We start from the raw sequence: 24,080 nt of genomic DNA on the forward strand, positions 1-24,080 counted from the left end.
ATGGATTAATGGAAGGGGTGATAATAGGAGTAGATGGAGCTTAGGTTAGAGGATTAGAAGAAGAAGGTTAAATGCTGAATTAATAAACTACTTACTTGAAAGATTAAATCTTCAATGGTAGCAGCTTTGAAGAACTAGAAGAAAGACCTCCCGATCTACAAGATGCAAGGAGTCGATCGGAGTCCACCAATCCCTTCACCTTGATATTACCCACAAGGTAGCCTTGATATTACTCACAAGGTTCACTCAACAGAGCAGAGCAGCAGCTATGGCAGCAAACAAAAGCTTTTTCATTAATCAAATTCGTGTACAATGCTGGCCTCCCTTACAAACTTATATAGAAGACTCAAAAATAGACTTAGACACTAAAAAGGAATGGCCTAACCTTATCCCTAACCTATTAGGCAACTTAAACTGACTAGGAAACTCAAATAGACTCAAAATAGAGTCCTAATGACTTAAAACAACTTAAACTACTTAAAATAAAGAAGATTCCCTAGTAGCCAATAGGATATAAGAACCTCTTAGCCAATAGGATCACTTCACTTAAATTAGACCAATTGAACCAATTGGATGCAACCAATTTAAACCGGTTCAATTAAAAACACAAAATAAAAACTAAGTATTGGGCTAATCCCGTATGCAACCTATATACCCCTATTTCAGGCCCACTAAAGTGGCCTAATACATAGAAAACCCTTGGGAACAAAGGCCCAACATATATATATCCCAACCCTACACTTATTCCCAATGAAACAAGCCTTATTTGATGATGAATCTGCATCACTCTCTCTCTCTCTCATCTTTTTGTTTATCTATACTGCAGAAAACTCTGTGATGGATCTCCAAAATCTGGAGCCAGCAACAACAGATCCACCAATCCAGAAGAAAAAAGTGAGTAAGAAACGAGCAGCATATGATCCGGATCTTGCACCAGAGAACCTCACTGATCTTGGTATGGGGAACTTTGCATGTTGGAGTTTGTTTCTTTTAGCGTTTTGTTACTGAATTTGGAGAGTGTGTGAAATATGTTTAAGGATCTTGCATCAGGATCACTGTTTTAGGAATAAGGACCAAATTTAGAGACAAGTTAGTAACTCAAATAAAACTGTTCTGATTCAGCAGAAACTCAGGTCGATGTTTGAGTTCAGTGGGGATAATAGGTCAACAAAATATCATCCAGATAAGATGGCTGGATCTCAAGTTAAGGCACTGTCCTACTATAATTAGGAAACTAAAATCCATAAAGAATAGCAGAAATCGATGCATTCACGGTTCTGGTTTAGCAAAAATATGTTTTAGCTTCTAAATACCAGAATTTGAAGGAGCAGCGTAGAGCTAGGAAACTTGAAATCTGTTAGAAATCAAGGTTTACAAAACATAAACTAACCTAAGATTCAGGAAAACAGATGCGAAAATAGGGCAGTGTAAGATCAAACCTGATGTTCTATTTAAAAGCAACTTGAATCAGAATTGATGGCAGAATAGAAATCGCAGTTTAAGTAACCAATAAATTCTGATCTGTAATTCAATGGAGAAAGAGAGAATAGAAATAAAGAAGAGATACCAATCAGGAATACCTGATTGCAGGCTTGGAATCCCACCAAAACTTCCAACTGGAATTACTAGTTCTTGCTATTGAATCCACAGCAGCAGCACTCAGAAGCCACTGAGCAAATTCTCTTCAATCCGCAAGAGTTTGGTCTGAAATCCACAGAACCAGAATTACTGGAAATTTGTTTTTGAGGCAGTAGCACCTTACATGTATTTATAACCTCATGTTAAAAATGATTCAGACTTAATTTAGGAAAGGCCAATCCAATCCTGGACGGGCAGGAAAGAACCAATAAAAAAACTTACTCTAAAAATCTCTCCATCGATCAGCTTGATTGTAGAAGTCCTAAACTAACTAGGATTTGACAATTAAAGAAACTATACTTTAAACAAGACTGGATTTATAGAGTCCTAATCCAACCTAACTAAGAAAACTACTAAGAATCCAATCAGGACAAGACACACAAAAAAGAACTAACTGATCATAAAAAGTAACCGTGAACAGTAACCATTGGCTGTCATTCACAGTTAAATGGTTGTACAGTGGCTGCCATACTGACAAACGGGTTGTCATAGTCGGTTTTAAAAAGTTTTTTTCTTCTCTTTCTTCTGTTGACATAGCTTAAATTCTGCATCAGTTTTACTTTCTAGTAAGATTTGGGCTTCAATGACCAGATACTATGGTCTTAAATATTATCTTAATTTCTAGTTCCCAAAACAATCAAAAGGGTTCTGTTGTGTTAATATACATTGTAGTCCTTACCTAACAGCTTGAGATTTTGAGATAAGTGGTTATAACATGGTATCAGAGCTAGAAGGTCAGTTATTTGATCCCTGGTATGTGCGATGGGTTTTGTGTGTTGTGCCCCTTGGTACCACATGATGACACCATAGTTGTCAAGGCATCACCTAGGCAACGCCTTGGCATCCATGTGCCTTGACAACTTAGATCCCTCGGTAGCCTAGGCAAGCGCCTTTTTGGTGTTGCCTTGTGTCCATGCCCCCTCCAATGCCTTGGGTTGCATAGACGCCGTGACAACTATGGATGGCACCACCACACTATGGTGTCATGTGCAAAGCCTTGGGGGGGGGGGATGTGTGGGGGTTGATGTTGTTTTGATATACATTGTTGTAGTCCTTACCTAGCTGCTCAAGCTTTTGGGATAGGTTGTTGTCAATATCGTTTGCACTTATGCACCCAAAGTAGGATTGGATGAAAGTTGTAAGCGTCAATTTTGAGAACACATGGATGATTTATTGCAGGGTTTTGGCCAAGATGAATCGATTATTATTGGAGTTGACCTGAACGGGCATGTTGGGTATGATTGTAGAGGATATGAAGGTGTTCATGCCGGTTATGGGGTTGGGGTGCAGAACGAGGAGGGGACCTCATTCCTAGACTTTGTGGTAGGTTATGATCTTTCCATTGTGAACACTTTCTTTAAAAAAAGAGAGGAGCACTTAGTTACCTATAAAAGTGGGAATCATACCAGCCAAATAGATTTCTTCCTAACAAGAAGGGTAGACAAAATGGTGTGTAAGGACTGTAAGGTTATCCCTGGGGAGAGCCTAACCACCCAACATAGACTGGTGGTCCTAGATATGTGCCTCAGTGCACAAAAGCATAGGAGGAGGGAACCTATGTACCCTAGGATAAGGTGGTAGAGACTAATATGGGAGACTCCCTAAGGAAATTTTATGATAATGTAGTCAAACAAGGAAAGGGGGACCTGGAAGGGGACACCAATGCGATGTGGAACGAGATGATGACTTGTATTAAGAGGGTTGCCAAAGATGTGCTAGGGGAAGCGAAAGGTAGTTGTCAGGCCCCTTGAGAGACTTGGTGGTGGAATGATGAAGTCTAAGCAGCCATTAAGACCAAGAATTATTGTTTTAAGACCTGGCAAAGGACTAAAAAAACAGAGGATAAAAAGAGGTGTAATGATGTCAAAAACGAAGCTAGGAAGATTGTGGGGATGGCTAGGGCGAAGAAATATGAGGATCTCTATATCAACTTAAACACAAAAGAAGGGGAAAATCTATTTATAAGAGAGCTAAGATGAGAGAAAGGAAGAGTAGAGATTTTGACCAGGTGAGATGTATCAAAGGTGATGATGGAAGAGTATTGGTAAGGAATGAGGACATTCTGAAGAAATGGGATGAATATATTTGTGATCTACTTAATGGAGATAGGCCGATTACAAACAACCTGGATGAATCTAGTATTCAACAAGACACCACACATCATAGATATGTACGAAAAATTAGTGTGGCGGAAGTTAAGAAGCCTTAAGAAAGATGAAAGCAGGCAAGACACCAGGCCCAAAGGAGATTCCTATAGAAGTGTGAAAAACCCTAGGAGGTTGTGGGGTATATTGGTTAACCGATCTGTTTAACAAGATTATGAACACAAGGAAGATGTCAAATGAATGGAGGAGAAGTATTGTAGTCCCGATTTAAAAAAATAAAGGTGATATTCAAAGTTACAATAACTATAGAAGCATAAAGCTAATGAGGCACACTATGAAACTTTGGGAGAAGGTCATTAAAGCCCATTTAAGAAGAGATGCCCATATCTCGGTGAACCAATTTGGTTTTATGCCAGGTAGATCCACGACAAAAGCTATCTACTTATTGAGGAGGCTCATGGAAAGATGTAGAGATAGCAAGAAGGACCTCCATATGGCCTTTATTAACTTGGAAAAAGCCTATGACCGAGTCCTTAGAGATTTAATCCGACATGTTCTAATGAAGAGGGATATCGAGTAAATATGTGGATGTACTTAGAGATATATATGAGGGCGTGGTGACTAGGGTGAGATCTATGGGAAATCAGGGCAAGGTATTCCCAATTACGATCGAGTTACATCAGGGATCAACATTAAGCCCCTATCTATTTGCGCTTATCATGGACGACCTAACCAAGAACATTCAAGACGAGGTCCCGTGGTATATGCTCTTCGCTGATGATATCGTTTTGGTGGATGAGACAAAAGCAGGGATTAACGTTAAGATAGAGCTTTGGAGATCAACCTTAGAACCAAGAGGCTTTAAGATCAGTAGAACAAAGACAGAGTGTATGATGTGTAATTTTAGTCATATTATGATGGATACTGACATGGTGCGAATTGAGGAAAGAGAGATACCTCCAAGTGACTATTTTAGATATTTGGGGTCAATCATAAATAAAGAAGGGATCATAGAGGATGATGTTTCACAAAGAATTAAAGTTGGATGAATGAAGTGGAGTGGTGCGTCCGGAGTGTTGTGTGACCGACGTATTCCTTTAAAGCTTAAAGGAAAGTTCTATAGGACTGTTGTACGACTGTCTATGATGTATGGGATAGAATGTTGGGCAATTAAGAAGTGTCATATTGAGAAGCTTTGTCTAGCAGAGATGAGGATGTTCAGATGGATGTGCGGAAAGTAGGAAGGATAAAGTGAGGAATGAATGTTTTAGAGCTGACTTGGGAGTTGCCATGGTCAATGATAGGCTCCGAGAGAGTTGTTTGAGGTTGCATGGTCATTTTCTACGGAGGCCTAGGGATGCCCCAGTAAGGAGGAGCAATATGATCTCGATTGAAGGAGCTAAAAGAGCTAGAAGCAGGCCTAAAACGACCATAGGAGAAGTTGTGAGGAAGGACATGTGTAGTCTAAGTCTTGTACCAAGTATGACCTCGGATAGAGCCTATTGGAGGGCAATGATCCATGTAGCAGATCCCATTTGGCTGAGTTTCTCCTATCTTGCTCGGCTGTGCCTCTTTTCTCTTACTTTCATCTTTCATTTTTCTTCTCAGTTCCCATCCCTCTTCCTCCCATTTCTTCATCCCCCCCTTTTTTGTTGTGTTTAGACCTCAGTTTTCCCCATATTTGTCAAGGCGATAGGCGAATCATGGCAGTCGAGGGGTGAAAAAACATAAGGCGACACCAACCAAGGCGCCCCAAAACAAACCGCCTGGACAACCTTGGTTTTCCGTACTTTTTTTGTTCGGATCCATGTAGCCGACCCATTAAGTTGGATAAGGCTGAGTAGTTTGTTGTTGTCGTTTTGCTTCAAAATATCCGTTCACCCTTTAAGGTTGTTTCTCGCATCTGATGGAACAATTGCATGAACCCATAACTACTTTTCTGGATCCTCGCTGATCATGCCTCATATAGATTGATAAACTTTCTCAATAGATGCTCAAAATTTGTATTTCTTTTTTTTTACTTTTGGGCTGACAAACTTTTCCCTCCCTTTGGCATCAGAACACTTAATAAAGATTGATTTTTCCAGGAAATCTTTATCCAAAAACAAAAGCATGACAGACCCAATGCATTGGCCACAGTTTAGGTATAGGTTACAAGGAGCTGATGGAGTATAAAAAATTTTACAACGTAGAAATTGAAAAGAACTTTTGAGTTTTGAGAAAAGTGTTCATGTTTACATATTCATTAAAATAAATTTCACACCCTATTAATTAATCTCTACAGGTAATCCTAGAACAACTTGGAGCAAGTTAATATTTCTAAGCTAATTAAAAATAAAATCTAAATTTTCAACCCTCCACCAATTCCTCACCGAACTAATTGAAGGTGCTTTACTGGACAACATTAGAACTCTTTAATATTTGAAGCACTACTATTTAGACTTTACAGATGATTCCGGGAATAAGGTGATTCTTTTTGTGTTGAAACTAGACTATTCATATGGTCCATAAGTGCCATTGCTCATGTTGGCATGTCTGGACGATACAGGATGATGATGAACCGCCCCCCCCCCCCCCCCAAACAAGACCTCCTTGGCGGCTTCTGTTGTATACAAGATCTTCTGGTCTGACCGTAACTAACCTTGTCAAATTATCCTATTCTCTTCCAGTCTTTTAGATGTTAAGAATTGATTTGAAGATCCTAGGGAAAATTACTGTGGAAGTTCTGGATAGTTGGATAATCTAATTTGATCTTATAATATTATTAGTATGTTGAATGCCATTGGTAGGCCATTCTTATCATTTACCTATGAGGTACTTTGAATGTCCTCATTCCTAAGCAAATATTGAGGGCCAGATGCAAATGCACGTGTTCATAAACTAACTTGATTGTGGAATTGGATAGGTCATGCAGAGGCTATTGATGGGCTCCATGTTGGGGATGATTTGAATGAACCAACAATGGGTGAGAAGCTATCAAGACTAAATGTATTTGATGATGACAAAGCCAACACTTTGGAAAGCCATGGGTCTCCTACTGAGCCAAAACTTCCCAGTGCGGATTCAGTTTATGTTTTGCTTAAGCAAGCGCTACATGCTGATGATCGAGCACTACTGTTAGATTGTTTATATATGCAGGATGAAAAGGTGCATTCTTTCTCATGGATTGTATATATGAATCAAACATCGCCAGTAGCTCCGTAATAATTGTTGTTGTGCTTGACACTTGACATGCAGATCCAATTCGTAGAATCAATTTTTATGATCTACTAAATCAACATGATCTATTACTGGTTTGCAGGTTATCACAAATTCAACTTCATTGTTAAATCCATCTGATGTTCTCAAACTCTTGGACTCCCTAGTATCTATGATTCAGTCAAGGTGAAACCCGAATACTTTTTTATGGGCAATTTCAAGCAGATGAATCTTCCACATTTTTTGAGAGTGTATCCAACTCCAAAATCCAAATGCACTTATTCAGGAAAAAAAAAAAAAAACAATTTTGTTCAACTTCAACTTTGATGCTTGTCTGCATTTCTATATAAATAACCTATCAATAGGATAGCCATTCTATCCTTTTCATGACCACTTTGAGGTTCTTGCCGGGATTTAGATTGCATTCTTTTGGCTCTGCTGCAAAACCTCATCATGGACTTGCAATGGATGGTTTGGAGCAAACAGCTTTTAAGAAAGTTGAGCTGCTTGGTTTCATCGAACTGTAAAATATAGAGCATAATGGGTGTTCATGTGGCAATTTCACAGTAGGGGTGCTGTGTTGGTTTGTACCCTTCCGTGGCTAAGGAATTTGCTTCTTCAGCAAGCCAGTTGTATAATGTCCCAGGAATCTTCTCTGCTCACCCTCAACTCTCTAAATCAGGTTAGTCTCTAGCTTCAGTAGAGCATCTGCCCCCTTTCTCTCTCGAAGGTATTTGAATATGATATGATGGAACCCCAAGGGGGTTGCTCAGTTGGCAAGGACCAAACACCTCACAAATAAGAGGTCATGACTCATGAGTTCAACTCTCCTTGGGGCCTATCCAAAAAAAAAATTGATCTGATGGGTGCTCTTTCTTCCCTTGCAGCTGATTGAGTCTAGAGTTTCTTCCTTACGGTCAGCAGTCAAGCTATCAAGTTGCTTAGACTACCTTTTTGTAGGGGTGAGTGTGTTAAAAGATCTGTTTTTTTTAAAGTGAGATCATGCGGTTTGTTGAGGTTCAATTGATGTTATTTATCTCCCTCACAGATCTCTGATGATGTGGCTGATGAGACGAGGATGATAAAACCCATAGTTTATGAGGATAAGGATGAAAGTGATGAAGAGGAGCCAAAAGATGCTATGGAAACTGATGAAGAGAGTGACGAAGAAGTCAAGGAAGCCATTTATGGTTTTAGTGATTTTGAAGAAAGCGATGACACGAGGGAATAAGATTTTCATAGTAACCAAACCCCCTTCTAAGGAATTCTGAATTTTTGGTCCTAAGAAAAAAACAGGAGAAGTTACATAATGAACCTCCCCAGACCCCGCACTGGGTACGCCCTTTTTAAGGAAACAGGGGATGGTACTTGATTCAGGGTAGCATACTACCCATTGCACTGCAACAGTTTTGAGAATCTGATTGTCATTGATTGCTTACTCCAATGTAGCAAATGTTGTATTAATAGGGGATGGTAATGGATTCAGGGTTGCATACCATCCATTGCAGTGGTACAATTTTGAGAATCTGATTATCACTGATTGATTGCTTACTCCAATGTAGCAAAAGTTGTATTGCACAAGTATGTGCTAAAATTTTGACATTTAGTTTTGAAACTATTGCAATACTTGTCAATTTGAGCTAATTGAAACTTGAGTTCTCAGGCTATGTGTTGCCATGGCTAGTGATCTGAACAAGAAGATATTGATCGATTCAGTAGTTGGAGGTTTTCTCAGCTAAAGGAGTACATTAGTTGATTAGTGAATGAGAAAAAACTGAGCTGATTGAGTAGGGAATTTTTAAAATTTTTCTTAGTATATTTATATGTATTTTTTTCCTGTGAAGATAAGGTCTACATGTTTTCTGTAAATGGTTTGAACTTGGAGGGGGCTAGGCTATTCAAATATGTGATGACTATTGAAAATTACTTTTTAGGGGAAAATATAGGGACACCCCCTTAATTATGGGCCTTATGACCCGTTTTCATGTACACCCCCCTCATCTTTAAAACCTTTTGAGTCAGTCCATTGAGTTAACTCACCATTACCTAACTAATAAAAAACTTAAAGTTACTAAAATACCCTCTATACCTTAATACATTAAAAAACAAAAAGACTTGATTACCCTAAATCCTCCCACCCTTCCAGTTACCTCATTTCCCAAATCTCTCACGAAACCTCCTCACCACCGCTATCTCTTGTACCCCTACCCTTCACCTCCGATCACCGTCTGTCATGCATCTTTGGTCGCCGTTGCTACTCCTCAAGTAAGCGCTCTCTCTCTCTCTCTCTCTCTCACACACACACACTTCGTCGCATCTTCTGCAACTAAAAACCATTCCCTATTTTTGTGCAAATAAAACCATTCCCCACTCACTTTGTCACATCTTCTGCAACTAAAAACCCACCCTTATTTTTTGGATAGCTAATAAAATGTCTAATTGGATTTTCTCTCGTTAACTACAAAAGCCATAGGCAATCAAACTAAAAACCCTTCCTTCTTTTTCATCTTTCTCATATAGTTTGGAAAGAATTTTTTTTTTTTTTTTTTTTGACAATTTTACTTTTACAATGGCATTTTTGTAATCATCTGAAAAGAGGTACAATAGTAAAAGAATTGATATTTACCATTAGGCTCTGTATGTTTCGGTGTAAAATTTTACTTGAAAATTTTTGCTTAAAAAATTTAGATGTTGAAAAATGTTCCGATGTCTGTTTTTGTATGGAAACAAACATTAGAAAATTTTTCATAACATGTAAAATTTTTCAGGTAAGATTTTACGACGAAACAAACGGAATCTCAATAGCAAATTTTACAAAGTCCCCACTTAAGCAGAGACAAGGCCATAATAACCCCTAACCCACCCACCCTCTCTGTGGCCCTCAAACTTTCATTTTGAAAGAGCCCAAGCACCCGGATTTGAAAATGTTGGATGGAATTCCTTGTCTGTTTGATTATAAAACAAGTAATTATCTAGTGTTAAAAAGAAGACCATCTATCAAATCCCTCTTCGGTATGGTTTATACCTTCGCTTATACTCAGTTGAAATCAAGAGACCATCTATCAAATCCTTCTTCACATATATCAAATCCCTCTTCATCAAGTGTCCTCCGTTTTACTTTTCCCCACACAAGCACTATTGTGCCCTTCTAAATCAAACAAATTCAACGAACTCAGACTCTCTGATTCGCGTATGATCTCTCTCTCTCTCTCTCTCTGTTCAATCTCTTCTCAGATCCCTCTCTCTATGAAATCCCTAAATCAATTTGAAGATTTCCTTCTCTGAAATTCCTAAATGGAGATTGTTTATTTTTATCTCTTAGTTCGTATATATTGATCCTGGAGGCTCCCTTACCATCTTCAATGCAGGATGACGTATTTTACTTTGCATATCCATCATGGGGGGCATGATCAGCGAGGATCCAGAATATTTCATTTGAGATGTTGACATTATTGGTGAGCTTGGGCTTCATAAGACATGCAACAGATGTCATTTGCTTCCTCACATGTTGTTTAAGGATGGACCGAGATTTTTGACTAGTGATAGAGATGTGTTGGATATGTTTGTAATGCATGAAGGTAGGCCCCATATTGCACTGTATGTTGTTAACTTAGAAGATGATGCAATTGGTGGAAGGGATGAGGATGTTGCTATTGATGAAGGATTGATACCTGCTGGAGACGTAGGTTCACATAGTGTGGTTGATGTTTTTAATTTTCAGATTTTGCTGAAGGAGTTATTCTCAGTGATGGTTTTGGTGATGCTACAGATGATGTATGTGAGAAAAGTGAGGGTGGTAATAAAATTGAAGTTTCTAAAGATAATGAAGATGGTAATGATAATAAGGATGAATCATCAGAGTACGGTGATAGTGATGAGCTAAATAGCCTTTCGAACCCATCTAATGATTATAGTCCTAAATAACCTGAGTTTTTTGAGAGGAATTTGGAGAACCTTATCTTGAAACTTGGTATGAGGTTTGCATCTTTTAAAGTGTATAGAGCTTCACTTAGGGAGCATGTAATCCAGAATGGATATGAAAAAAAAAAAAAAAAAAAATGAGAGTTCTAGGGTCACTGTTGTGTGCAAGAATGAATGTGATTGGCGAATACATGCTTCTCCAATGTCTAATGATGGGACTTTTCAAATAAAGAATTATCAAGACAAACACAATTGTGCAAGGATTTACAGTAATCGACAAACAAATTCAGAGTGGTTGTGCAAGAAGTACTTAGACAGGGTAAGGAATGACCCAAAGTGGAAATTAGGTGTCATGCATAAATCAGCTAGAAGGAAATATATGGTTGATGTGTCTTATGGGAAATCTTATAGAACAAAAAATAAATCTTTAAACAAGTGTTCAAACTACCACCCATAAAACAAACAAACAAAAAACTACTGGGTGTTCAAACTATCAAACTTATGACATAGGCCACTGAGTAGATGAAGATTGGGTATTAGGAGTGTGGCTTTGATTATGTAATGGGACTTGACTTGAACCACTGAATATTGGCAGCTTGCTAGGTTTGCCGGCCACCAACTGTTTTTGTGATGGTTTGAGCACTTATTGGAACTTGGTTGGGCACTTCTGGCATCTTTTTGCAGCTCTTTTATGTCTCCTTCTTGTTCTCATGTGGGATGTTTCTGTAGTCTCAGATATTTTGTTCAAAGTATATGATTTTTTGTTCTTCAAGTATATGTTTAACAGTTTTTCTATTTTCTATTCTTTAATCCTCAGTACTTGATTACTATTTTACGTACTGGTGTATGAAAATGGAAAATAACCAGCCATGGCTTATTATTAAGGAGATCGAGCTCCCAAATGGGATGCCAATGGCAATCAAGGTCCTTAACAAAGAAAGCTTCAGACAAGAAAGCTAAAGAGCAGTACATGGCAGAAGTAAGCAGCAATTGGAATAACATACCATGTCAATTTGGTTAGACTCTATGATTTATGTTATGATTCCACAGTGCAAGCTCTTGAATGTGAGTACATGGAAAAGGGGTCGCTTGATGGTATATTGTTTGACAAGAACCAGAGAATGGAATGAGAAAAGCTGCATGAGTTCGTTTGTAGTATTGAACGAATGGAATAGGAAAAATAAGCTCTTTTTGTTTTTTTGTCACTTGACAGTTATATTGACCATGGCTTTCGTGCTTAACAGCTTTAAGAGTTCTTTTTTGTTTTTCTTTTTTCTTGTTGCCTTAATTACTACCCAAGTGAGAGCTCACATTTATAAGTTCTTTTTTGTTTTTTTTTTTTTAAATCATCATGGGTTCTGTGGTTTCTTTTCAATAACCAAAGAATGGAATGGGAAAATAAGCACTTTTTTTTGTTGTTGATCTGCTGAAAATATCAGATTTTCTTCTCCTTTGTTAAGAGGTGGGAGAGGGGAACGGTATAGGGGAGTGATGGGGTGAGGAAGAAAAATTTATAAGTAGAAATGGGGGTGGGGGTGGGGGTGGGGGTGGGGGTGGGGGTGGTACAGGAGAGATGTCCCTAGGCCACGCCCAGGCGCAGATGTGCCCAACCCTATGGCAGGTTAGGGAAAAAAAAGTCTTGAGTTGTAGTTACCCTTAAAGGGTATTTTCGTCTTCAAATTTTAATTTGGGCAATCTGGTCCTAAAAAAATGGTTGGGTGAACATTGACGTTTAAAACTAAATGACAATGACAGTTAGTTTGATGAACTAATTTACTTGCTTTCAATAGATGGGAGGGTGTACATGAAAATGGGCCATAGTTGAGGGGGTGTCCCTATATTTTGCCCTATTTTATCTAAAAAATTTGCATCATGTATACAAGTAAAGTTATCTTTGCAAAGTTACGGAGATTCAAATTATCAGAAAACATCTGATCAGCTGGCATTTTTCGTATGAACAATTTCTAATAAAAGAATCCCATAACGCAATACGTCTCCTTGTATTGTTGCCCTTTTGCCCTCTCCAGGGAACCCAATGCCCAGGGAGTATTCAAGGGGGGGGCATCCAATGGCGAGGCTGTGCCGCACACATCCCAGCGACGTGTGCCAGTCAACTGTTGGGATGTGTCCAGCAAAGCCCAGCCGTTGGATGCCCCCTGGAGACGAGGTCTGTGCATCATCAAGAATAAATTGTAATGGATTCATAGGATCCCACATGAATTTCACCATTTATTAAAGGGTTTTACAGTACTAGTTTAGACAGCTTGATTGGGTTTCAGTTTGTTTTGGTATGTTCCAAAATACCCTCCTGATACCCATTCTCGCCCTCTCATGCCTCACGATGATTGAGATCCCATTCACCGTGGGTGGGGGGAAACTCGATCCTATGTCTTTTAACCATTTTATTTGCTGATTATTATTATTACGTGGAAGTTGAAATATGATCACTGAGTGAGATGAATGTAAGGTTTTGTATGACATGAATCCATCCACATCGATACATTCATGTCAGTCATGCATAGATGTGGCAATGGTGACAAGCTATATTCAATATAGACAATGTCATAACCATTTGGGGCTTTGGGTCATGGACCTTTCGGTGTTTAATGCAGGGCAAGGGTGCCTTTTTCTCCAAAGTACTCTTTTCATATTGGCCCTTGAAAGCTATCCTTCCTTCTCATGTTACATCTCTTGACCACTTCTATCATTCTACCTTCACATAGGTCCAGTCCTCATCTGCTACCGCACATGCACCCTTTCTAGCTACTCCCATTCGCTCTCTCTCTCTCTCAACATAAGAGTGATTGAAAGGTATAGAAGTATAGCTTTCCATGTCAAAGAAGAAGTAGAGCTTTCCATGTCAAAGAATTTGTGGGGCAAACAGAAAGCAAAGTGTCCAAGATCCCAGTAATGGACTATGAGGTAGGGTCTTGTAAATGCCTCATTCATTATAGCATTTCAACCTTTTTATAATCTTTTTCTTTTTTTAGTGAATATTGATAATCCTAGGTGCACTGAGAGGGGGGGTGAATCAGTGCCTTTAAAAATTCTTCCAAACTCAGTCCCGAAGTAATAACAATCACACACAAAGATTGGTCGGGGCAGTCCTGTAATTACCAATCACACATGCACGTCCACCTCGCAACCACTGTGTGGTCAGGTCTACCAGACAATGCACCACCACTCTGCAGCAAACACATTCCAAGAATACGAAAACAAAATAACAAGCAAACAGTACACCAAATATACGTGGTTCGGCCAAGCTACCTACATCCACGGAGGAATACCCGTAAGGGTTTCGTATTTCCTCAAATACTCAACTCGAGTTTGACTACTACAATAGCCCAGCTGCTACAACACCTGCTTCTGACTCCGCAACAATGAAATCTAAGGCTACAACCCCAATCCAATCAAACCCCAGCTTGAATGGAATTACAATATGAATATAAAAATTCAATTACAAGTCCCTCCCAATAACATGAACAAAAATTAGGATTCTTTCAACATGAATCAAACCCTAAATATCAAATAGGACTTGTGAAACAAAAGATTACCTCTCCCTGAGTAATCCCGTGACTAACCCACTGCTCGAAGCCTACCTGATGTCTTGCACGATCTCCAATGTTCAAAGCAGCATCTTCGATTGTTCAAGCAAGGTTTTTCTTTATTTTTGACATTTCTGTAATTTTTCTGCTATTTCTCACGTTTCCACTGTGTTCTTGAAAAAATATGCACTTTCAAAGAGAGAGATATTGCCTTCCAAAGTTGAAAGATACAAAAATGGCAAGTGGAGGACGAATTTGTAATATTCAAAGATATTCGTGATGATCGGCAAGGCACGATAAGATTTGCCAAGAGATCACATTCCAAAAGAGGTGACAGCTGTACAGCACTTACTCAAATCAGAATTCAAATTTCAATAACCGTACTACTCTCTTAAGGAACAATGGTATGGTGTATCGCATAGCACCGTGCACCATCAAGGGCAAGCCAATCAGAGAGCGACGTGATGAGCAAAATCCAATGGCCACCAAGATTCTTTAATTTTATAAAACAATGGGACACCTCTGTTGATAGTAGCACTTAAAAAAAACGATCAAAAAATTGGCTAAATATAAAACTTTTTGCCTACGTCAGATTTGCTCCATTTTTGCGCATCAACACGGAAAAATCTGTAACTTTCTCATCCAACATTGAAATGATACGAGACCAGTTGCGTTGGAATCGTGACTCGACGAAATTCATTTTTTATGAAGACCACTTCACCCAGAAATGCCATTAAATTTTTCAAAAATGATCTTAAAGTCACTGCCATTGCACAAACCTATGAAATCACAACTTTAACAATATGAAACCTTCACCTGCTGCTTCGCCCCTTTGCCAAACACTATGTAAGGACTTAATAAGCTGTTAAATGGTGTTCTTCAAATGCGAGTACCCCTGTAATCCTGTCAAATGACCAAAATACCCTTATAGCCGTGTAGGTGACTATTTTACCATTTCAGCTCTTCCAGCTCATCAAATACCACTGCCGCATCACCAATATGGATAATAAGGTTGCCAACAATGACAACACCACTCCAGCAAACTTCAGTTGACCCAGTTGACCCACAAATATAAACCAAAAAAGTAAAGTGACAAATAGTACAACTATAGGTAGTGTTTGGTATACATTAATTCTAGGTCAATTTTGTATTCTCGGACGATAAAAACAACTATTTTTATCATCCGAGAATGCAGAATTGACTTGGAATGCATACCAAACACGACGGCGATAGATTTGACAAATAGACTAGACCGGGAACATAAAGAGGTTGGGTGCAATTAATTCATTTTTTTCCTTAACCAATGGTTTAGTCATGGTTTTAGGTATCGAGATCAAATTGATCATGGTCGATATCGCTACTTGAACCATTGATACCCGGCCTGACCTGCCCTTAGGGTCAAGCCGGGTTGACTCTGTTTGGCCCTGACCATGGGAGAGGGTAGGGAGATGAAGGGGTTGGGCTAGGCTAGGTCAGAAAGAAGAAGAAAAAGAAAAAGAAGATTCTTGGAATTACTTTTTCCAAGAAAAAGAAGAAGGCATGATTAGTCTGGGCTCAACCCAAGACCTCAATCCTGGCCCCACCTGACCGTGACTTAGGGCTAGAAATTCTCAGTCCTAACCCGCCCTTAGGATCAGGGTATCGCAGCCCGGGCCCTGTTCGGATTCAGGGCAGACTCAGGCCATCAAGGTCAAACTTGCACCCTACGTATCTCATATGCATTTTAAATCATCAAGATATAGTTATCTACTAACTTTAGATATTTTTCTGTCCTTTTAATTTCATTGTTCTTCACATATAAAACTATCCCCATGATACGAATTAGAGAAACTCCACCATGTAGGTTCAGAGGGTTAGTTTAGCAAGGGCCAACGTACATTTTGTTTTTTTCGGCAACCCTAAAAATAAAAAAAAAAAAGAAGAAAAGAAAAGAGAACAATGATCAAATTTTCAACGTAAAAGTGGGTGGTGCCTGTCATGCACGCTATACTCTTTTAAGAAACAAAAAGCCCTAATGAATGGTCCTAAGGCTTGGATCCTAAAGCATGAAGTTTAAGGCTTACTATATATAAGGAACACATGCACATGACGATCTCTTTGAGGACCACCCTCCCAAAAAAAATTTAAGTTTCAAATAAATAATAATAATTGGCAGAAGTTTCCCATAATGCTTGTGAGAAATCACATCAGTGAGAGGGTGGGAGATGATTTCGTGTAATAAGGAGTCAATATTTTGTTTGAAAGAGAGTGTCAATGTAGACCTCATGGCTCTATGTGAGAGGATATGGAAGGAATCTCCACTCCGACTGTAGACGTCATGAGAATCTTTTTCCTTAATAATAATAAGGGAAAAAGAATGTTGCTTGGGCGCATGGTTCCTGTGCCCAGATTTAATTAGGGGCATAGGGGCATGTGAAATTATCGCCCGGGTCCTTCTGTGATCGAAAATCCCATCCATGTTGATGCCCTTAGTCGTGCTCTCATTGGCCCCCGCTAGTGTAGGAACTTCACAACCAAGCAACAATCTCTTGCGGCCCTAATAATAATAAGGGAGAGGGATCATTACCAAGCTATGTGGCCCTACGTAGGTTCCTCTCCCTTGTGGATGGTGTGAGAAGGGGTGGGGTGGTTACCTGCAAAGGAGGGGATCCGGGTTCTTGTGGTCCTTGCATCAGCATAAGGGCTAATGACAACGTGCGCAGGGAGCATCCAACATACCTCTTGGATGGTGTGAGATGGGATGGGATGGTTCCCTGCGAAGGAGGGGATTCAGGCTCGTGTGGCTTTTGCATCAGCATAGGGGCTAATGAGAGCGTGTGCAGGGGGCATCCAACATACCTCATGGATGGTGTGAGATGGGGTGAGATGGTTACTTGCAAAGGAGGGGATCCAGGCTAGTGTGGCCCTTGCAGCAGCATAGGGGCTAATGAGAATGTGTGTAGGGGGCATCCTACATACCCTATGGATGGTGTGAGATGGGGTGGGGTGGTTACCTGCAGAAGAGGGGATTTGGGTTCGTGTGGCCCCTGCACAGGGGCTAATGAGAGTGTGCACAAGGGGACATCTAACATGGGTGTGGGATTTTTCGTTTCAAGGGGGTCATTTTGCCCTCGGAGCAAGCTGGAAATCTTCTTTTTCCCCAACAACAATAACAACAGTAATGGCAAGAGAATGCTCCATGGTTGCATGGCCATGTACAATGTTGAATGAGATTTTTTATTTCATAGGGGTGGGGCAGTAATTTTGCATACTCCAATGTATGAGTGCAGGTTCCACGCGATCAAGCAACTTTCCTTTTCACTTATAATTATAAACATCGCAGGTTTACAAAAAAAAAAATACATTGCAAACCAAGTAGTCTTAATTCTTAATACTTAAGGGTCCTGAGAGCCCAGGTCAAGTCTTTATTTTTTAATTTTTCAATTTTGATGGTACCTCTTGTCTCAAATATTATTTTGCTAAAGATTTGGATATTAATTTAAAAGTCCATTTGAGAGTTCTAACTTAAGAACATTTCTTAAAATAATCTTAATTTATGATGGTGGTTAGGGGTGCAAGTTTGGCCCTGTCGGTCCAAACCCGCCCTGAGCCCGAACAGGGTCTGGGCTGAGATATTTGGCCCTGAGGGCGGGTCAGGGCTGGAAATTTCTGACCCTGAGTTAGGGTCGGGTCGGGTCGGGTTAGGGTTGAGGCCTCAAGCTAAGCTTAGCCTGGCCCGACCCTGATTTCAGTTATACTATAAAATATATATTGATATAATTTATACACTATAAACTTTAAATTTCACCCACATTTTTTTATATAATATATTATATATGAAGACAATAAGTGTTATAATATAATTTATTATATTGTTATTTTATGTAAAATTAATAATGTTCTTCCCAGCCCATTCCAACCCATGCATTTCTTTCCCCCTCCCCATGATCAGGGCCAATCAAGGTCGGCCCGGCCTACCTTGAGGGTGGTTCAGGGTTGGATTTTTTTGGCCCTGAGTCAGGGTCGGGTCGGGCCTGGGCCCAGCTAAGGGGACTTAGGGTTGGGCTAGGGTTCCATAAAGCCCGGCCCAACCCGACCCTGTTGCAGCCCTAATGGTGGTGGTATTCCTACTTAATAATTGAATATAAAACAGGACATACTATGGGCTAGTTCCGTGATTTGAGAAAGAAAAAAAATTGATGGTAGGTTGCATATCTCGTGTGATTGAAATTAGTGTCTTATTATTAATTTTTTTTTAAATAGTGCTTTACTATAATATTATTGAATATATGTAGTATGTGTTAGAGAATTTAACAACAAATTAGACTGTTTAGAACCGATTAGGAACTAAAATCGGTCCATTCATTAGTTAATAGTCTTGGATCTTAGGTTTGGAGCCAATTAGCTTATTGGTCCAGTTTTGGTCCTCACCCTTTAGCACCAGAACTGATAAGAAACCCGCCCAACCAATCACCTAGAACCAGACAAATTAGCACCCTTAGCTTATGGGCCACAAAACTAACTAGGCAGCGTTTTTTTTCCTTTATAATAATAATAATAAAAATAATTTCTCTCAAAGGGCTTTGGTTTTATGTCATATGGCGTTCAAATTTGTTGACATATTTGATCTTCTATTGCTTCATCTTATTCTTACAAGGCAAAACGGGTAGGAAAGAACGCTACTCGGTCGTGCGTCTAGCATGGCGACCACGTCTATACACACAAAATGCCTTGCCTGCTTGGAAATGACCGCCTTACCCCCATGTAAAGATGGAAATTCTAGGCACCCAAGGCGGTTTCTGTGTCTAGGCATGGCCGCCGCGCAAGGTGCACGGCTGGGTAGTGTTCTATTCCACATAATATATAGGAGTTAGGATGTGGCTTTATTCCGGTTCCACCTGTTTCGATTCCAATGGTTCTTAGTTGGTCTATCAGTTTTGGAATCGTCGGGAGACCAATAACTTAATCAATAGATCTAGAACCAGATCGATAACTTATCAGTAGATCCAGAACAGACCCAATAAGCTATTGGGTGGGTCAATTCTGGTTTTTACAGTCCGATTTTGGTGCCAATTGACACCCTTACCTTGTACTCAGATACAGGAGCATGCAAAATTATCACCTCACCCCATAAAATAAAAAATCATATCCGTGTTGATGCCCCTATGCACACTCTCATTGGCCCCCTGTGCTAGTGCAGGGGCCACACGACCAAGCAACGATCTCTTGCCCTTATTATTAGGAAAAAAGAATGATGCCCAACAACACTCCCTACGCCCTCTCACATAGGATAGTAAAATGACCAACACACCTCTCCCCTTGGATGCCCGTACTTATGTTCCCTCCCATTGGCTCCTACACTAGCGCTGGCCACGCATGGTAGCAAACCTCTTCCCTTATTATTATTATTATAGGATTGAGTTTTCTTCCATCAGCCACAATGACTGGATTCTCATTCACAGTGGGTCTTCAGAGGCGTGTGGGAGGGTATCGGAAGAATATTTTGAGGAACATACTAAAACCTTATAAAGATTTGTGAATCTTAATTCCTAAGATGGTGTGGTGAAGGAAATAACAACACGAAATTAATTATGAAACTTAATCATTAATTAGTTGCCAACTAATAAAGAGCGATTTCTAACGCTTTCCATTGAAACAGAAAGATATAATACATTGGTGTGGTCACAAGTTCATCTCCACATAAAGTCATGGTGTGGCACGCATGCATGAGTTGAAAGACAAGGTTGGTGCCATCATATTCATAATTCATAATAGGGGGCCGGTCGGTCATCGATCGCTATGAATCAAATCAATAATACCTTCATAGTCCTCTATTATTTGGGAAAAAAAAAAAAAAAGAGATCCATAATTACTATACTACCCTATAACATGGATGAATATTACCAACTTGGGATCCAAGCCTTAGCTTCTGCAAGTTCACTGGTCAACGGCCCCTTCTATACTCACGGATTTAGAGACCCGGATCGTCTCGGGTGTAACGGCTGAGTCAACTTAAGATAGCCCAGAACGGATCGAATTTAAGGCTATACAAGTGAGGTTATTAAAAATCAAACCGACCGGATTGAACTGGTCAAAATTGATTGGACCAAATTGAAACCGATCAACTGAACCGATAAATATTGGTTTTTGGAAATTGCCATTGAAACCGGTTGGGCTAGACGATAAGATTGATCAAAACCAATTGTTTCGATTGAACCGGTTAATTATTTTTTCTTTTTCCTTTAAAAAAATAATGTAATAATTCATGTGAAAAGGCGCGCCTTAGGCTAAGAGAGCCTTTTCCCTTTAGACTTTGTTGAGTTGAATCGTTCACATGGAATCTCAGACCTTAACTCAGAATCAATAAATATTTGAACCACATTGAACCAGTCTTAACCAGCCATCTAATCTGGGTCAATTGCGTGTGTATGTGTGTGGAGATGAAGGGGTAGTGCAGTAATTTCATCCTGGAACATGCCATTTCAAATGGTCACTTCAGTGGCAGTTGAGAAAAATGAGTTGAGAAGAGAGGGAAGACAGGGAAGAGAGGGACGAGAGGGACCAGGCAGTTAAAAGCCATTCCCACACTTGTCATAACTCATATAAACAAGAGTACCTGCTAAAACTACATCATTGGAGAGAAATGGGTTTAGCTTTTTCATGACACTTCTTGCTTTCAGGCCCACCTTCTTGAACAACTAACTTTGATAATCCTCTTCTTTGCTTGATTAAGAAGGAGCCGACTTGATAGTTCAATACTGAAAGAAAGATTAAGAACTGAAGAAGCGCCACCAAAAAGATAGATACCAACTTTGATTATTATCCATTGATGATTGCTCCAACAGACTTTTTAGGTCTTTTTCCAGATCATAAAGAGTGGGATAGTTCTGATTTTGAAATCCTACTGAAGCCACGCTCTCGTCCTCCATTTCTAGTGAACTTTCTTTCAGGTATTCACTCATCTCTGTTTCTGTTATTAGTTACTATAAACAATCAGTAATTCTCATTTCTGTGTTGCTCTTTCTGAGTATAGTGAAATCTTAGTTTGAGATTCTAAGAAAAGTCTGTTTATTGTATTAATTCTGGGTGATTTCACTATATGTAGGCTTATGGTTGATGGGTAAGACAAATTACTTAGGTTTATTCATATATCACAACAGAGTGTAGAAGCTACTAATTTATAATTTAATTCTAGTTCTTGGGTTTTGATTTATGGAATGTATTATTAGATGATGAAAAAGGAGAATGAACATCCAATCAAGGGATAAATTTTGAATTTCATTAACATTTCTATAGAATTTGTGCACAAGAAAGTTGATTCTTCCCATCTGCAAATTGGTTTCTTTTGTTTTTCTGTGGATGGCGACTGGCCTCCTTGTCCACTTGATTTTCTAAGGTTCTGTTAGCTTTTACTAAGGGCTATTTTCTGTGAAGTACAGACACAATTAATCATCTTCTCTCTTCCCCCTCCCTCCCCTCCCCCCCCCCAAACCCCCAAAAAAATCCGCATTTCTAATTCTCTTGTTGTGGACTTTGAAGATTGGTAGATGAAATTTTTGGGATGTAATGACAGGATAATTATACAGGTTCTGAATAAGTATACAGAACAGTAATGTCTGTTCATCTTTAGGTTCTATATGGTGTGATGTTCCTCGATGGCAAAGAAGAGGAGCTGGTTTGATCTGCTGAAGAGACTCTTTGTGTCGGAGCCCAAAACAAAACAAGAAAAGGTAGACAAAATTCTTTCTTAGGATTTAGCATTCCCCTTCCTCTAGACTGTTGAAAGAATTTCAAAATTGAATTAGGAACTCATATTTACAATGTTTCATTTGGATTTTGAATTTTTTTTTAATTATTATTTCCAGCTTAGATTATGTAACCTTAATTTTTGTTACTCTTTACCAGAAGGAGAGGAGGAGATGGATACCTGGTAGGTTTAAGATCAAACGCCTTCTCACTTTTGCACCATCGTCTTCATTGAAGGAGAAGACACTGAGTGAAGCAGCAGAAGAACAGAGCAAGCATGCTGTGACTGTTGCTATCGCAACAGCAGCTGCTGCTGAGGCTGCTGTTGCAGCTGCTCAGGCTGCAGCTGAGGTTGTACGACTCACACATGCCCCTCAATCACGCCGTCAATTAGGGAAGGGAATCAGAGAAGTAGCTTCTATTAAAATTCAAGCAGTTTTCCGTGGGTATCTTGTAAGCTATTTGAGACTCTTTGCTCTTCTGCTAAAAAATCCATTATTCTTTATGGTTTCATCCAACTGATTTTATCGTGTCTCAACAAGTTCTAGCTTTTGTTATTCATGAAATTGTGAAGTATTTGTCCTTCAATGTCACACTTATATGTATTCTTTGGATTCATTTGGGGTTGTGCTACAGGCAAGGAAAGCATTGCGGGCACTGAAGGGACTGGTGAGACTTCAAGCTATGGTTCGAGGCCGAGCTGTGAGACGCCAAGCAATCAACACTCTAAAGAGTCTGCAATCTCTTGTAAACATCCAGTCTCAGGTCTGTGCAATGAGACTTGGGATTGAGGAGGATGGCTGGACTGCCAAAGAAAAGCAACAATTGTTAGCACAAAGCGATGAATGGGGGGACAAGGAAAGAAGGGTATGCAATGAACCTTGGATATCAGTAATATGAAGGCATGCTTTCAAGTTAATTTCAAGATCAATATCTTCTCCTGAACATAACAAGCTTCATTTGATGGAAATGCAAAATTTAGAAGTGTTAAAGCAGTCTAGAAGTTCAATCATTTACACTAATTTCTAAATCCTGTTGTCTTCCCCAGCTCAAACCAGACTGTCAGACGTGGGATGGAAGCTTATTATCAAAAGAAGAACTTAAGGCCACATTTTTAAACAGGCAAGAGGCAATGATCAGAAAAGAACGTATGAAGAAATATTCATTTAGTCATCAGGTAGGTCTGGTTTATTCCGATATCATTTGAATTATTTCGTTTCAATACTTCAGATTAATCGATCATTCCTCAGGAGAGGCGACGAACAGAATCAGAACCAAGTAAGGTGGGTGGAATGTGCAGCAACTGGTTAGAACACTGGGTGGATGCCCATGCAAGGGAACGGGAAGGAACAGAGAATTTCGAATCACATGCCTGTTTAAATGCACTGGACAGATGTGAAGAGGAAGCATTACAGCTCAGAATGAGAGAGCTTCAGAAAAATAGACAGGGAGGATTTGATTCCCCAATATCACTTCCAAGGACATCAATTCATCAACATAAACATGGTTCAATTGGAGACGATGATTTTTGCTTAAGCATTCCAGGTTACATGTCTACAACTGAATCTGCTAGGGCAAAGGCGAGAGCATCTAGTGCACCAAAACAAAGGCTGGAAATCAGAGATGTTTACTCTGATCAATGTTCACCATCCAACAATAGACTCTCATTTTGCTCTTCTGTTGGTAATGATGCTACCATTTTCAGCAGGATTGCCAAGCCTAGTGGCTGTCAGCAGAGATCTCCTTGCATTAAAGGTCCTTCAGGTCAAACAAAATCACACCGAACTTCCAAAGATCTGAGCTTTGATTCAAAATTCTCATTGCTGAACTGGAACCAGCAGAGTGCTTATAGATGATTTTTCCATTATGGGTAATTGTCACATTAACAACTTTCTGATAAAGATTACTCGTTTCTTCACTTGCTCTGACAGTGAAAACGAGATATTTG

At 39.5% G+C, this 24,080-nt stretch overlaps 2 protein-coding genes across 2 annotated transcripts; both read left to right on the forward strand.

Moving 5' to 3' along the window:
* The first annotated feature begins 791 nt into the window (after window positions 1-791).
* LOC122670508 (WD repeat-containing protein 43-like) lies at window positions 792-8,492 on the forward strand. Its single transcript, XM_043867415.1, has 7 exons — window positions 792-955; window positions 6,649-6,890; window positions 7,045-7,127; window positions 7,509-7,623; window positions 7,829-7,903; window positions 7,990-8,237; window positions 8,409-8,492. Exons 1-6 carry the CDS (start codon window positions 838-840, stop codon window positions 8,170-8,172), a joined length of 816 nt encoding a protein of 271 aa, XP_043723350.1. The 5' UTR covers window positions 792-837; the 3' UTR covers window positions 8,173-8,237; window positions 8,409-8,492.
* Window positions 8,493-20,996: 12,504 nt separating this feature from the next.
* Window positions 20,997-24,050, forward strand: LOC122638411 (protein IQ-DOMAIN 12-like). The gene is made up of 6 exons (XM_043831361.1): window positions 20,997-21,336; window positions 21,960-22,116; window positions 22,292-22,585; window positions 22,769-22,999; window positions 23,181-23,309; window positions 23,383-24,050. Exons 2-6 carry the CDS (start codon window positions 22,042-22,044, stop codon window positions 23,986-23,988), a joined length of 1,335 nt encoding a protein of 444 aa, XP_043687296.1. The 5' UTR covers window positions 20,997-21,336; window positions 21,960-22,041; the 3' UTR covers window positions 23,989-24,050.
* Window positions 24,051-24,080: the final 30 nt, after the last annotated feature.

Source organism: Telopea speciosissima, chromosome 8, assembly GCF_018873765.1.
Source record: "Telopea speciosissima isolate NSW1024214 ecotype Mountain lineage chromosome 8, Tspe_v1, whole genome shotgun sequence".
Lineage (NCBI taxonomy): Eukaryota > Viridiplantae > Streptophyta > Magnoliopsida > Proteales > Proteaceae > Telopea > Telopea speciosissima.